General features: G+C 42.4%; 1 protein-coding gene across 1 annotated transcript in view; it reads right to left on the reverse strand.

Moving 5' to 3' along the window:
- Positions 1-15,580, reverse strand: part of ufl1 (UFM1-specific ligase 1) — a 115,343-nt gene that overhangs the window by 33,974 nt on the left and 65,789 nt on the right. The window contains exons 11-13 of the mRNA XM_063033090.1: positions 9,045-9,168; positions 5,250-5,366; positions 1,478-1,598 (exon numbers count right to left, since the gene is read on the reverse strand). Of these exons, the coding sequence (XP_062889160.1) occupies positions 1,478-1,598; positions 5,250-5,366; positions 9,045-9,168 (362 nt within the window). The remainder of the gene's footprint in view (positions 1-1,477; positions 1,599-5,249; positions 5,367-9,044; positions 9,169-15,580) is intronic.

Genomic DNA, 15,580 nt, shown 5'->3' on the forward strand with positions numbered 1-15,580 from the left:
TTTGGAGTAAAGGAGGATGAGCAGTGACTTGATAAGATGTACGAAATGATAGGCTTAGATCGAGTGGACAGCCACAGACATTCTCCCAGGGTGGAAATGGCTAATGTGAGGAGGCATAACTTTAAGGCGAATGGAGGAAAGTATGTTAGAAGTAGTTTCTTTTTAAACACAGAGAGTGGTAGGTGCATGAAACATGCTGCCCAAGATGCTGAGAGAGGCAAATACATTAGGGACATCTTAAAAATTCTTAGATAGACACATGGATGACAGAAAAATTAAGGGCTGTGGGAGGGAAGGGTCTGACTGATCGTAGAGAAGGTTAAAAGTTCAGCACAAGGTCATAGATCAAAGACTTGTACTGTGCTCTAGTATTCTATGTTCTATTAAGGCTCCTTCCAGCTATCCATCCTCCAAAGAAAACAAACCTAGTCTTTCAACTCTCTCCTCGTGACTGACATGCTTAACCTACGGCAGCGCTCTGAGTTAGCCACAGGATTGTTATTGTGGCCAAGGAGCTACAATATCTGTGCCTCCTGGTGTCACTTACTGTTTAAATTCTCTAATCTAATTTGTATTGTTTCTCAACCGTTTTAAAATACTTATTACAGCGTACACATTCTTCTACCATGTGTAGTTGTCTGGAGATTAATGGATGAGTTTAACAGTATAGCAAGTTGCAGAGGAAACAGTATGTTACCTGTAAAAGGACATGAGAGACATCCTAACAGAGATAGGGACGGCACAGTAGCATAACAGTTGCAACACTTTACATGCCAGCGAACACCAATCAGGGTTCAATTCTCAACCTGTTTGTATGTTTTTCCGTGACCGCATAGGTTTCCTCCCACATTGCAAAATGTACAGGTTAGGAATGGAGAGACGTGGGCGTGCTATGTTAGTGTTGGAAGCATGGCAACACTTGCAAACTGTCCCCAGCACAATCCTCGGACTGTGTTGGTGGTTGACGCAACAATGACGCATTTCACTGTATGTTCTGGTATACATACGACTAATAAAGCTAATCTTTCTTTCGTTTAGCTGATAAGCCAGAGCATTGGCTCTGATTTCAGACTGTGGGTACTTGCTGAATGACTATTCAAAATTGTTTGATTGATATCAAGACTCAAACTTTGTGAGACAATTAAGCATCATAGCCACCACAACAAAACAGAACAAAATGCAAGAAGACCTCAGCATTGATGGGAAGGAATAATCAGTCGATGTTTTGGGCCGAGACCCTTCATCAGTCCCATTTATTCTTTTCTTGACCTCTGAGTTCCTCCAGCATTGTGCATGTGTTACTTGAGATTTCCAGCATGTTTGTAGACACCACAAATTCCATCTCAATTTTCAAATGACACTGATTTCCCTTCAGACTCTTGTCTGCAATTCATTGGAACAATGATCAATCTGGTTATTTTTGAGAGTGAGTGGACACTTTGTCCAGATAATACTTATCCATCTGTTAAACTTCTACCTGATCAAATGTTCAGCGAGTTCACTTATCATTTCCTCAGGACACTCCTCGTTGTAACTCCTTAAAATGCTTTCAATTTCTTCTTTCGGCAAGAAAAGTACTTCCTTTGGCTTGTGTTTACCTGGAAAGTCAAGAACAAAAAAATCTAAAACATCAGTGCAAGTTCAACACCTAATCATTGCTATACAACTCCATAAGACATAGGAGCAGAATTAGGCCATTTGGCCACTCGACTCTGCTCCACCATTTAATCATGGCTAATCCTTCTCCTCTCCTCAGCCCCACATCTCCCTGATCCTTTGATGCCATGTCCAAATCAAGAACCTATCAAGCTCTGCCTTAATACACCCAACAACCGGGCCTCCACAGCTGCCTGTGGTGATAAATTACACAAATTCACCATCCTCTGGCTAAAGAAATTTCTCCGCATCTCTCTTTTAAATGGACACCCCTCCATCCTAGGGCTGTGCCCTCTTGTCCTAGACTCCCCACCATGGGAAACATCCTTTCCACACCTACTCTGTCTAGGCCTTCCAACATTCGAAAGGTTTCAGTGAGATCCCCCTCACCTTTCTAAATTCCAGCGAGTACAGACCCAGAACTATCAAACTTTCCTTGTATGATAACCGTTTCATTCCCGGATTCATCCTTGTGAACCTCCTCTGAAATCCACTCCAATGCCAGCACATCTTTTCCTAGATGAGAGCCCAAAACTGTTCACAATACTCAAGGTCAGGCCTCACCAGTGCCTTATAAAGTCTCAGCATCACATCTATGCTCTTGTATTCAAGCCCTCTTGAATCGAGTGCTAACACTGCATTTGCCTTCCACACCACTGACTCAACCTGAAAGTTAATCTTAAGGGTGTTCCGCACAAGAACTCCCAAGTCCCTTTGCATCACAGAGTTTTGGATTTTCTTATCGTTTAGAAAATAGTCTGCACATTTACTACTACTACCAAAGTGCATGACCATGCATTTTCCAACATTGTATTTCATTTGCCACTCTCTTGCCCATTCTCTTAATCTGTCCAAGTCCTTCTGTAGCCTTCCTGTTTTTTCAACACTACCTGCTCCTCCAGCAATCTTCCTATCATCTCAAACTTGGCAACAATGCCATCTATTCCATCATCTAAATCATTCATATACAGCATAAAAGAAGAGGTCCCAACACTGACCCCTGCAAAATACCACTAGTCACTAGCAGCCAAACTGACAAGGATCCTTTTATTCTCACTCACTGCCTCCTACCAATCACCCAATGCTCCAATCATGGCAGCAACTATCCTAATGCCATGGGCTCTTAACTTGATAAGCAGCTTTATGTGTGGCACCTAGTCAAATGCCTTCTGAAAATCTAAATATACATCTACTGCATCCTCTTTACCTATCCTATGTGTAATCTCCCAAAGAATTCCAACCGATTCGTCGATTTTCCCTTAAGAAAACCATGCTGACTTTGACCTATCTTGTCCAGTGTCACCAAATACACCATAACCTCATCCTTGACAATTGACACTAGCATCTTCCCAACCACCGAGGTGAGGCTAACTGGTCTATAATTTCCTTTCTGCTGTCTTCCTCCTTTCTGAAAGAGTGAAGTGACATTTGCAACTTTCCAGTCCTCTGGTGCCATGCCAGAGTCCAATGATTTTTGAAAGATCATTACTAAAGCCTCCATAATCTCTACCACTACCTCTTTCCGAATCCTAGGGTACAGTTCTGGTCCGGGTGACTCACATATCCTTAGGTCTTTCGGCTTTTTGAGCACCTTCTCCCTTGAAATAGTAACTGCACTCATTTCTCTTCCCTCACACCTTTCAACATCTGGCACACTGCTAGTTTCTTGCACAGAGAAGACTGATGTAAAATACTCATTTAGTTCATCTGCCATCTCCTTGGCCCCTATTATTATTTCTCCTGCCTCATTTTCTAGCGGTCCTATATCCACTCTCACCCCTCTTTTACATACTTGAACAAGCTTTTACCATCCACTTTGATATTGCTTGCTAACTTGCTTTCATATTTCGTCTTTTCTCTTCTAATGATTCTTTTAGTTGCTCTCTGTAGGGTTTTTAAACCTTCCCAATTTTCTACCTTCCCATTAATTTTTGCTTTGTTGTATGCCCTCTTTTTCCTTTACATTAGTTTTAATTTCCCTTGTGAGCCATGGTTGTAATATTTTGCCATTTGAGTATTTGTTTGTTTTTGGAATACATCTACCTTGCACTTTCCTCATTTCTCCCAGAAAGACATGCCATTGCTGCTCTGCTGTCATCTCTGCCAGCATCTCTTCCAATTTACTTTAGCCAACTCTTTTCTCATATCACTATAATTTCCTTTATTCCACTGAAATACTGCTATATCAGACTTTACTTTCTCCCTATTAAATTTCAAGTTAAACGCAATCATATTGTGATCACTGCCTCCTAAGGGTTCTTACACCTTAAACTCCCTATTCACCCATTTCAGTGTAGCTGATTCCCTAGAGGAAAAGAGTACAGTTGACATTTCGGGCCAAGACCATTCGGCAGGACTGCTGAAGGGTTTCAGCCTGAAACATTGACTGTACTCTTTTCCAAAGGTACTGCCTGGTCTGCTGAGTTCCTCCAGCATTCTGTGTGTTCACTGAATTTCCAGCATCTGCAGATTTTCTCCTGTTTGTAGCTGATTCCCTATTAGGCTAAATGACAAACCACTCTAAAAAGTCAAATCGTAGACATTCTACAAACTCACTCTCTTGAGATCCATTACTAACCTGATTTTCCCAATCGACTTGCATGTTGAAATCTCCCATGACTACCATTACATTGCCCTTTTGACTCGCCTTTTCTATTTCATATTGTAATGTGTTGTCCACATCCCAGATACTGTTGGGAGGTCTGTATATAACTGCCATTAGGATCCTATTAATCTTGCAATTTCTTAACTCAACCCACCAAGGTTCAACATCTACATCACTTCTTTCTTCTGATTTGATGCCATTCTTTACTAGCAGAGCCACGCCACCCCCTCTGCCAACCTTCCTATCCCTCTGATACAACCTGAAACCTTGGACATTCAGCTCCCAACTACAACCATCCTTCAGCCACAATTCAGTGATGGCCACATCATCATACCTGACAATCTGTAGAAGTGCAACAAGATCATTCACCTTACTTCTTACACTCCATGCATTGAGATATAACACTTTGAGTATTGTATTTACTCATAGAGGATTACAGTACAGGAACAGACCCTTCGGCCCATCTAGTCCATACCAAACGGTTATTCTGCCTCCTATTCATGTACATTCCCAAATTTCCCTTAATGTTGAATTTGACCCCACATCCCCACTTCCTCTGGCACCCTCTGAATGAATGTGACTGCCACACTCTCACCACCCTCTGGGTGAAGATGTTCCCTTTAAATATTTTGCCTTTCACCCTTAACCTGTGACCTCTGGTTCTTGTCCCTCAGAGGAAAAAGCTTGCTTGCATTAACCCTATCTATAATTTTGTATAACTCTATCAATTCTCCCCTCATTCTCCTATGCTCCATGCAATCAAGTCCTAACTCATTCAACCTTTCCGTTTAATCCAGGTCCTCAATTCCTGGCAACTTCCTCATAAATTTTTAGTTTATTGATATTGTTCCTGTGGATAGGTGACGGAAACGGCACACAATACTCCAAATTTAGCCTCACTAACGTCATGTACAACTGCAACAAATTTACAGGTTCTAATTCACTAATAATCAAAAAAGAATTACCAATAATTAGTCCTCACACACACCTGTGCTTTGGGTCTCTTCATCACTATCTTCATCTTTCTTTCCTCTCTTCTTGCTCTTTTTGGTCCTGATTTCTCTTGCGTTGCCACCGCCTCCTGCTCGGGTGCTTCCACTGCCATCTAGTGGAGGACACATGAAATGCAAATATCAGATCAGCTCTTAAAGTGGGATTTTCTTCTCCGTTTTAGGGATAATATGAATTCAAGTAGGCTTAAACTACTCCTTCTAGGTAATGTTCCATATTACAACAGCATCCTCATGTTGATTCAAACTGGAAATCTGCAGGCTGATTACAATGGGCCAATTGCAATGAAGTTCTCTTTCTGGAATTGGTTTATTATTGTCACATGTACCAAGATACCATGAAAACCATGTCTTATATACTGATTCATCATCATGATGATCATTATGTGCCGTGTCATATGATGTGGGCGATCATGTGACCATGATTGTTTTTGACAACTTTTCCACAGAAGTGGCTTGCCATTGCCTTCTTCTGGGCAATGTCTCTACAAGACGGGTGACCGCAGCCATTATCAATACTCTTTCAGAAATTGTCTGCCTGGCATCAATGGTCACATAACCAGGACCTATGATATACACCAGCTGCTCATACAACCATCCACCACCTGCTACCATGGCTTCACATGATCCTGATCGGGGGCTAAGTAGGTGCTACACCTTGCAGGCTAGCAGAGAGAAGGAATGCCTTACACCTCCTTTGGTGGAGATGTATCTCCACCCCGCCATCCAATTATTACATAGTGCATTGAGCTAGAATAAGGTAAAACGACAATACAGAATAAAGTGCAAGAGCTACTGAAAAGTGCAAGATCATAATGAGGTAGATTGTGTGGTGTGCTGAAAACAACGACGGCTAACAATGCAGCACATTTAACAAACTAAAGCCATCTTCTATTGATTCGGAACTGTAATCTAGAAAGGATGAGTTCAAAGTCAAACCAAATACATAGAAAGAATGAAAGCAGGGAAAACGAGGATTGACTGACTACACCCTGAACTGAAAAGACAATCTGAAGCAATATACTCTAATACAGTGGTCCCCAATCACCGGGCCGCAAAGCATGTGCTACCGGGCCGCGGGGAAACGATATGAGTCAGATGCACCTTTTCTCATTCCCTGTCACGCACTGTTGAACTTGAACATAGGGTTGCCAACTGTCCTGTATTTGCCGGGACATCCCGTATATTGAGCTAAATTGGTTTGTCCCATACGAGGACCGCCCTTGTCCCGTGTTTCCCCCGCTAAGGTAGAGCATTCCTATGAAACCTTTCGTGCTGAAATGGCGTGAAGTGAAGAAGCAATTACCATTAATTTATATGGGAAAAATTTTTGAGTGTTCCCAGACCCAAAAAATAACCTAACAAATCATACCAAATAACACACAAAACCAAAAATAAATAACACTAACATATAGTAAAAGCAGGAATGATATGATAAATACACAGCCTATATAAAGTAGAAATAATGTATGTACAATGTAGTCGGGAAGATGAAGGCAAAACCGATTTGTGGGGAGAAAAATTGGCACGTACGCGCATGCGCACATCACATGCGCACGTCATGCACGTGCAGACAGGTGCCCGCGCAAGGCTTCATGGTCATTGTGGTCTTTCCTGGGGTAAAGTGTCCCGGGATTTGACTGCTACTTTTGTCCCTTATTTGGGAGTGAGAAAGTTGGCAACTATAACTGTAAAAGACATGTTGAGGTGAGTTTAACCCTACTTGAACACCCACCCTCTGGGTCAGCCAGTCTGCAAGAATATTGTCAATATTAAACCGGTCCGCAGTGCAAAAAAGGTTGGGGACCCCTGCTCTAATAGAAAAGCCTGAAAGTTGTGTCAGTGCCATTTAGCTGCTTTCAGCAATTAGTGCTTCCAATTGTAATAGCACAGAAAAGACCCAGTGAATCTATGCCAGCTTCTCGTACTTCTAGTTCCATTCCCCCATTTTAAATTCTTTAACATTATATACACAGTATTCCTATATAAAGAATATAAAATTTAAATACAAGATTTATAATATATTAATAGCTAATCATTTAATATTCAATTAAATAAATTATATTTTAATTATTGCATATAATATTTATAATAAATATTATAAATGCATTAATTCTATGCTGGCTCCTAGAACTTCTATATCAGTTCCATTACCATATTATAAATCTCTCTGCATAAATAGATCCTTTCTCCATATTTCCTGTAACAGCATAATGCTGTTTACCTCACCCACACAACTGATGACCTTGTATGCGTCATCAGACATCCTTTTAACCTCCATTAATCCAAGAACCCGCACGTTATACTTCTTGTATGAAGTTAATTGCAATGGACCCAAACTCGAGCAACAGCTTTAGAATAATCTTCTTTCACTACTATGCTGACCTCTACTCAAAGTTGCTCCATCACTTACACATACGTACACATGAATCCCTTTCACTTCAATTATTTTGACCAGAAAATCTCTGCCAGTTTGGTAGCTGGTAAGAAGTTTTGCATTATAGCCAACCCCATTCTGGGTGCTCTGGGGATTCCATCACTGCAATATTGCAAACCAAGGGAAAATTGGTTACCTTTTGAATGCCTGCAAGAAAATGAATTTCAGGGTAGAATTATCATGTGCCTAATTATCTCCATATGACGGAGATATGGAATTATCTTTCCATAACCATGATTGTTCTTGGCCAATTTTTCTACAGACGTGGTTGGCCATTGCCTTCTTCTGGGCAGTGTCTTTACAAGACAGGTGACCCCAGAATTATCAATACTCCTCAGATTGCCTGACATGACCAGGACTTGTGACACGTACCAGTTGCTTATACAAACATCCACCACCTGCCTCCATGGGTTCACATGACCCTGACCGGGGGGTGGGGGGGGCTAAGCAGCTGTCTACACCCTGCCCAACGGTGACTTGCAGGTTAGTAGAAGGAAGGAGCACCCTACACCTCTTTTGGTAGAGACGTGGCTCCACTCTGCCACCCATCAGAGTAGTACATTGTACTTAACAATACTGGGCGAAGTAGGTCCTTCCGGCCCTTCAAGACACATCGCCCCAGCAACCCCTCAAGCTAACCATGGGACAATTTACAATGACCATTCAACCTATCTGGTGTCTTTGGATTGTACTCAGGGAAAACCCATGAATACCACAGGGAGGATGTACTGACTCCTTACTTGAACTCAGAACTCTGGAACGTCCAGAGTTGTAACAATGTAGCGCCAACAGCAATAAGTGGTACCCATGTACTTTGATAATAAAATTTACTTTGACTTTGAACAAGATTGCAACTTGCTTTAATTTTGCAAAAAATACTAAACTGCAGTCTTTAATGAAAAAATTAGATAATTCCTATAGTGGGAGAAGTCTAGAACCAGAGAGAACTGGCTCAGAACAGAAGGACATACCTTTTGAACAGAGGTGAACAAGATTTTGTCTAGCCAGAGGGTTGTGAATCTGTGGAATTCATTGCTACTGACGGCTGTGAAGACCAAATCACTGGGTATAGTTAAGCAGAGATTGATGGGTTCTTGATTAGTCAGGGTGTCAAAAATACAGGGAGAAGGCAGAAGAATGAGGGCTGAGAGGGATAATATATCAGCCATGATAGAATAGTGGAGTGGACTCGATGGGCTGAATGGCAAATGGTATTATAATTTTAATTCTGTTTTAAATATTGTGATTTCATTCAAGTTTTTAAAGTCTTCAAAGAAAGTTGGTAAAAGTAAATCCACAAAAATAAATGCATGAACTTCATGATTCATAAACCAACCTAATGCTTTCTTCTTCCTGTCCTCTCGCTTGTCCTTTTTAACCGAGATCATACTTTCTGCAATAATGGCAGCTTGCTTCAGGTCCTCCTCTGTTAACACATGTGCATGATTGTTCTGCAGCTCCTGAGAGGGTGAGCAACAGGCAATGGATAAATGTACTACGAGAAAACAGGATAGTTGGAAAAGCAAATACAACATTTTATGTTAACATGTTAATCTTCAGGCCATGCTGCTCAAGGGCTTGTGCTGATATTATTTTGTGACTGTATGTAATGGATCATAACTACATATGCTGTGTGTGATTATGCTATAAGCAGAAACCAGGAAATTACAGGCTGCTGATTCTGACATCAATTGTGGGAAAGTTACTGGAAGGTGTTCTAAGGGACTGGATATGTAAGCATTTGGATAGTGATGGACTGATTAATAACAGTCAGCATGGGATCGCAACTTTTCACATTGTTTGTCAACGATTTAGATAATGGAATTGATAGTTTTGTGGCAAAGTTTGCAGATGATACAAAGATAGGTGGAGGAGTAGGTAGTGCTGACAAAGCAATGTGATTGCAGCAGGACTAGGACGAATTGGAAGAATGGGCAATAAGTGGCAGATGGAATCCACTGCTGGGAAATGTATGATAATGCATCCTGGTGAAAGGAACAATGGTGCGGACTATTATCTAAATGGGGAGAAGGTTCAAACATCAGAGGTGTAGAGGGACTTAGGACTCCTCATGGAAGACTCCCAAAAAGTTAATTTACAGGTTGAGTCTGTAGTAAAGAAGGTAAATGCAAAGTTAGCATTTAACATAGAAACACGGAAAACCTACAGCACAATACAGGCCCTTCAGCCCACAAAGTTGTGCTGAACATGTCCCTAATTAGAATTTACTAGCCTTACCTATAGCCCTTTATTTTTCTAAGCTCCATGTACCTGTCCAGGAGTCTCTTAAAAAACCCTATCATATCCACCTCCACCACCATTGCCGGCAGCCCATTCCACGCACTCACCACTCTCTGGGTAAAAAACTTACCCCTGACATCTCCTCTGTACCTACTCCCCAGGACCTTAAACCTGTGTCCTCTTGTGGCAACCATTTCAACCCTGGGAAAAAGCCTTTGACTATCCACACAATCAATGCATCTCATCATCTTATACACCTCTATCAGGTCACCTCTCGTCCTCCGTCGCTCCAAAGAGAAAAGGCCAAGTTCACTCAACCTATTCTCATAAGGCGTGCTCCCCACTCCAGGCAACATCCTTGTAAGTCTCCTCTGCACCCTTTCTATGACTTCCACATCCTTCCTGTAGTGAGGGGACCAGAACTGAGCACAGTACTCCAAATGGGGTCTGACCAGGGTCCTATATAGCTGTAACATTACCTCTTGGCTCTTGAACTCAGTCCCACAGTTGATGAAGGCTAATGCACTGTATGCCTTCTTAACCAGAGTCAACCTGCACAGCTGCTTTGAGAATCCTAAGGACTCGGACCTCAAGATCCCTCTGATCCTCCACACTGTCAAGGGTCTTACCATTAATACTATATTCTGCCATCATATTTGACCTACCAATATTGAAACACTTCACACTTATCTGGGTTGAACTCCATCTGCCACTTCTCAGCCCAGTTTTGCATCCTATCAATGTCCCGCTGTAACTTCTGACAGCCCTCCACACTATCCACAACACCTCCAACCTTTGTGTCATCAGCAAACTTACTAACTGATCCCTACACTTCCTCATCCAGGTCATTTATAAAAATTACGAAGAGTAAGGGTCCCAGTACAGATCACTGAGGCACTCCACTGGTGACTGACCTCCATGCAGAATATGACACGTCTACAACCACTTCTGTGGGCAAGCCAGTTCTGGATCCACAAAGCAATGTCCCCTTGAATCCCATGTCTCCCTACTTTCTCAGTGAGTCTTGCATGGGGTACCTTATCAAATGCCTTGCTGAAATCCATATACACTACATCTACTGCTCTTCCTTCATCAATGTGTCTAGTCACATTCAATCAGGCTCGTAAGACACGACCTGCCCTTGACAAAGCCATGCTGGCTATTCCAAATCATATTATACCTCTCCAAATGTTCATAAATCCTGCCTCTTAGGATCTTCACCACCAGCTTACCAACCACTGAGGTAAGACTCACTGGTCTATAATTTCCTGGGCTATCCCTGCTCCCTTTCTTGAATAAGGGAACAACATCCGCAATCCTCCAATCCTCCAATCCTCCAGAACCTCTCCCATCCCCATTGATGATGCAAAGATCATCGCCAGAGTCTCAGCAATCTCCTCCCTCGCCTTCCGCAGTAGCCTGGGGTACATCTCATCCAGTCCCGGTGACTTATCCAACTTGATGCTTTCCAAAAGTTCAAGCACATCCTCTTTCTTAATATCTACATGCTCAAGTTTTTCAGTCCGCTGCAAGTCATCACTACAATCACCAAGATCCTTTTCCATCATGAATACTGAAGCAAAGTATTCATTAAGTACCTCTGCTATTTCCTCCGGTTCCATACACACTTTCCCACTGTCACACTTGATAGGTCCTATTCTCTCACATCTTATCCTCTTGCTCTTCACATACTTGTAGAATGCCTCGGGGTTTTCCTTAATTCTGCCCACCAAGACCTTCTCATGGCCCCTTCTGGCTCTCCTAATTTCCTTCTTAAGCTCCTTCCTATTAGCCTTATAATCTTCCAGATCTCTAACATTACCTAGCTCTCTGAACCTTTTGTAAGCTTTTCTTTTCTCCTTGATTAGATTTATTACAGCCTTTGTACACCACGGTTCCTGTACCCTACCATAACTTCCCTGTCTCATTGGAACGTACCTATGCAGAACTCCACACAAATATCTCCTGAACATTTGCCATATTTATTTAAGGGGAATAGAATATAAAAGCAAGGAGATAATGCTGAGCCTTTATAAGACACTAGTCAGGCTGCACTTACGAGTACTGTCAACAGTTTTGGGCCCCATATCTCAGAAAGGATGTGTGGTCATTGGAGAGAAGCCAGAGGAGCATCCAAGGATGATTCTGGGAATGAAGGGGCATTTGGCACATGAGGAGTATTTGGCAGCTTTGGGCCTGTACTCACTGGAATTTAAAAGAATGCTTGGGGATCTCACTGAGTCAGAATCAGAATCAGAATCAGGTTTATTATCATTGGCAAGTGACGTGAAATTTCTTAACTTAGCAGCAGCAGTTCAATGGAATACATAATCTAGAAGAGAAAAAATAAACAAATAAATCAATTACAGTATATGTATACTGAATAGATTTAAAAAAGTGCAAAAAACAGAAATACCGTATATTTAAAAAAGTGAGGTAATGTCCAAAGCTTCAATGTCCATTTAGGAATCGGATGGAAGCGGGGAAGAAGCTGTTCCTCAATTGCTGAATGTGTGCCTTCAGGCTTCTGTACCTCCTACCTGATGGTAAGAGTGAGAAAGGGACATGCCCTGGGTGCTGGAGGTCCTTAATAATGGACACTGCCTTTCTGAGACACCGCTCCTTGAAGATATCCTGTGTACTTTGTAGGCTAGTACCCAAGATGGAGATGACTTGATTTACAACCTTCTGCAGTTTCTTTCAGTCCTGTGCAGTAGCCACCACCCCGCCCCCGATACCAGACAGTGATGCAGCCTGTCAGAATGCTCTCCATGGTACAACTTCAGAAGTTTTTGAGTGTATTTGTTGACATGCCAAATCTCTTCAAACTCCTAATGAAGTATAGCCGCTGTCTTGACTTCTTTATAACTACATCGATATATTGGGACCAGGTTAGATCCTCAGAAATCTTGACACCCAGGTACTTGAAACTGCTCACTCTCTCCACTTCTGATCCTTTGTCTTACCCTTCTTGAAGTCCACAATCAGCTCTCTCGTCGTACTGACGTTGAGTATCAGGTTGCTACTGCAACACCACTCCACTAGCTGGCATATCTCACTCCTGTACGCCCTCTTGTCACCACCTGAGATTCTACCAACAATGGTTGTATCGTCATTTACAGATGGTATTTGAGCTATGCTTAGCCACACAGTCATGTGTATGTAGAGAGTAGAGCAGTGGGCTAAGCACACACCTGAGGTGTGCTGGTGTTAATCGTCACTAAGGAGGATATGTTATAGAACATAGAATAGTACAGCACAGTACAGGCCCTTCAGCCCACAATGTTGTGCCGACCCTCAAACCCTGCCTCCCATATAAGCCCCCACCTTAAATTCCTCCACATACCTGTCCAGTAGTCTCTTAAACTTCATTAGTGTATCTGCCTCCACCACGGACTCAGGCAGTGCATTCCACGCACCAACCACTCTCTGAGTAAAAAACCTTCCTCTAATATCCCCCTTCAACTTCCCACCCCTTACCTTAAAGCCATGTCCTCTTGTATTGAGCAGTGGTGCCCTGGCGAAGAGGCGCTGGCTGTCCACTCTATCTATTCCACTTACTATCTTGTACACCTCTATCATGTCTCCTCTCATCCTCTTTCTCTCCTAAGAGTAAAGCCCTAGCTCCCCTAATCTCTGATCATAATCCATGCTCTCTAAACCAGGTAGCATCCTGGTAAATCTCCTCTGTACCCTTTATCACCAATCCGCACAGTTTGTGGCCTTCCAGTTAGGAAGTCGAGGATCCAATTGCAAAGGGAGGTACAGAGGCCCAGGTTGTGCAACTTCTCAATCAGGATTGTGGGAACAATGGTATTAAATGCTGAGCTATAGTTGATGAACAGCATCCTGACGTAGGTGTTTGTGTTGTCCAGGTGGTCTAAAGCTGTGCAGAGGATCATTGAGATTGCATCTACCGTTGACCTATTGCGACAATAGGCAAATTGCAATGGGTCCAGGTGCTTGCTGAGGAAGGACTTCAGTCTAGACATGACCAACGTCTCAAAGCATTTCATCACTGTCGATGTGAATGTTACCAGACTATAGTCATTACGGCAGCTCACATTATTCTTCTTAGGTACTGGTATAATTGTGCCTTTTTGAAGCAAGTGGGTAAGGAGGAATATTTTTTAGCCAGAGAGTAGTGAATCTGTGGAATGCTTTGCCACAGACTGCAGTGGAGGCCAAGTCCATGGGTATATTTAAAGCAGAAGTCGATTGTTTCCTGAACGATCAGAGCATCAAAGGATATGACAAGAAGGCAGGCGTATGGGGTTGAGTGGGATCTGTGATCAACGATGATGGAATTGCAGAGCAGACTTGATGGGCTGAATGGACTAATTCTGCTCCTATGACTTATGGCTTTGTGCGAGGTAGGTCATGTCTAATCAATCTTATAGTTTTGGGGAAAATGGATAAAGATAAGGCAGTGGATGTTGCCTACATGGACTTTAGTGAGGCATTTAACAGCTGGAAAAATAGGCTGAAATTGCCAGTGGAATTTAATGCAGACAAGTGTGAGGTTTTGCACTTCAGTCGGACCAACCAGGGTAGGCCTTAAACAGTGAATTGTGGGGCACCAATGAGTGTGGCAGAACAAAGGGATCTGGAAAAACAGGTAGTTAATTTGGTTGAAGTAATGTCACAGGTAGATAGGGTCGTAAAGAAAGCTTTTGGCACACTAGCCTTCATAAATCAATGTACTGAGTACAGCAGATGGATGTTACGTTGAGGTTGTATAATACATTGGTCTAATATGGAGTTCTGGTCATCTACCTATGGGAAAGATGTAAACAAGGTTGAAAGAGTGCAGAGAAAATTTACAAGAATATTGCCAGGTCTGGAGGACCTGAGTTATAAGGAAAGACTGAATAGGTTTGGACTGTTTTCTTTAGAACGTAGAAGATTGTGAGCAGATTTGATAGAGATATACAAAACTAGGAAGGGGTATAGATAAGGTAAATACTAGCAGGCTTTTTCCGCTGAGGTTGGGTGGGACTACAACCAGAGGTCATGGCTTAAGGATGAAATGGGATAAGTTTAAGGGGAACATGAAGGGAAACTTCTTTACTCACTGGGTCGTGAGAGTGTGGAATCAGCTGTCAGCACGAGTAGTCCATGTGAGCTTGATTTCAACGTTTAAGAGAAGTTTGGATTGGTACACGGACAGTGGGATATGGAGGGCTATGGTCCCAGTGCAGGTCATTGGGACTAGGCAGTTTAAATGGTTTTCGGAATGGACTAGATGGGCCAAAGGGCCTGTTTCTGCGTTGTACTTCTCTATGACTCTGTATGTACTGTGGCCCCATAGGAGCAATGTTTTATTTAGCTGTACATACGTGTACTCAGTGGTTACCATTTTAGGTGTCTTCTGTACTTAATAAAGCAGTCACTAAGTCTACGTACGTGGTCTTCTGCTGCTGTAGCCCATCCACTTCAAGGTTTGACACGTTATGCATTCAGAGGTGCTCTTCTATCACTCTTCCAACATGTGGTTATTCGAGCTACTGTCACTCTCCTGTCAGCTTGAACCAGTCTGGCCATTCTCCTCTGACCTCTCTCATTCACAAGGCCTTCTTGCCCATAGAACTGCCACTCACTGAATATTCTCTTCTTTTTTTGCACCATTCG

The sequence above is a fragment of the Mobula hypostoma genome, chromosome 2, assembly GCF_963921235.1.
Source record: "Mobula hypostoma chromosome 2, sMobHyp1.1, whole genome shotgun sequence".
Lineage (NCBI taxonomy): Eukaryota > Metazoa > Chordata > Chondrichthyes > Myliobatiformes > Myliobatidae > Mobula > Mobula hypostoma.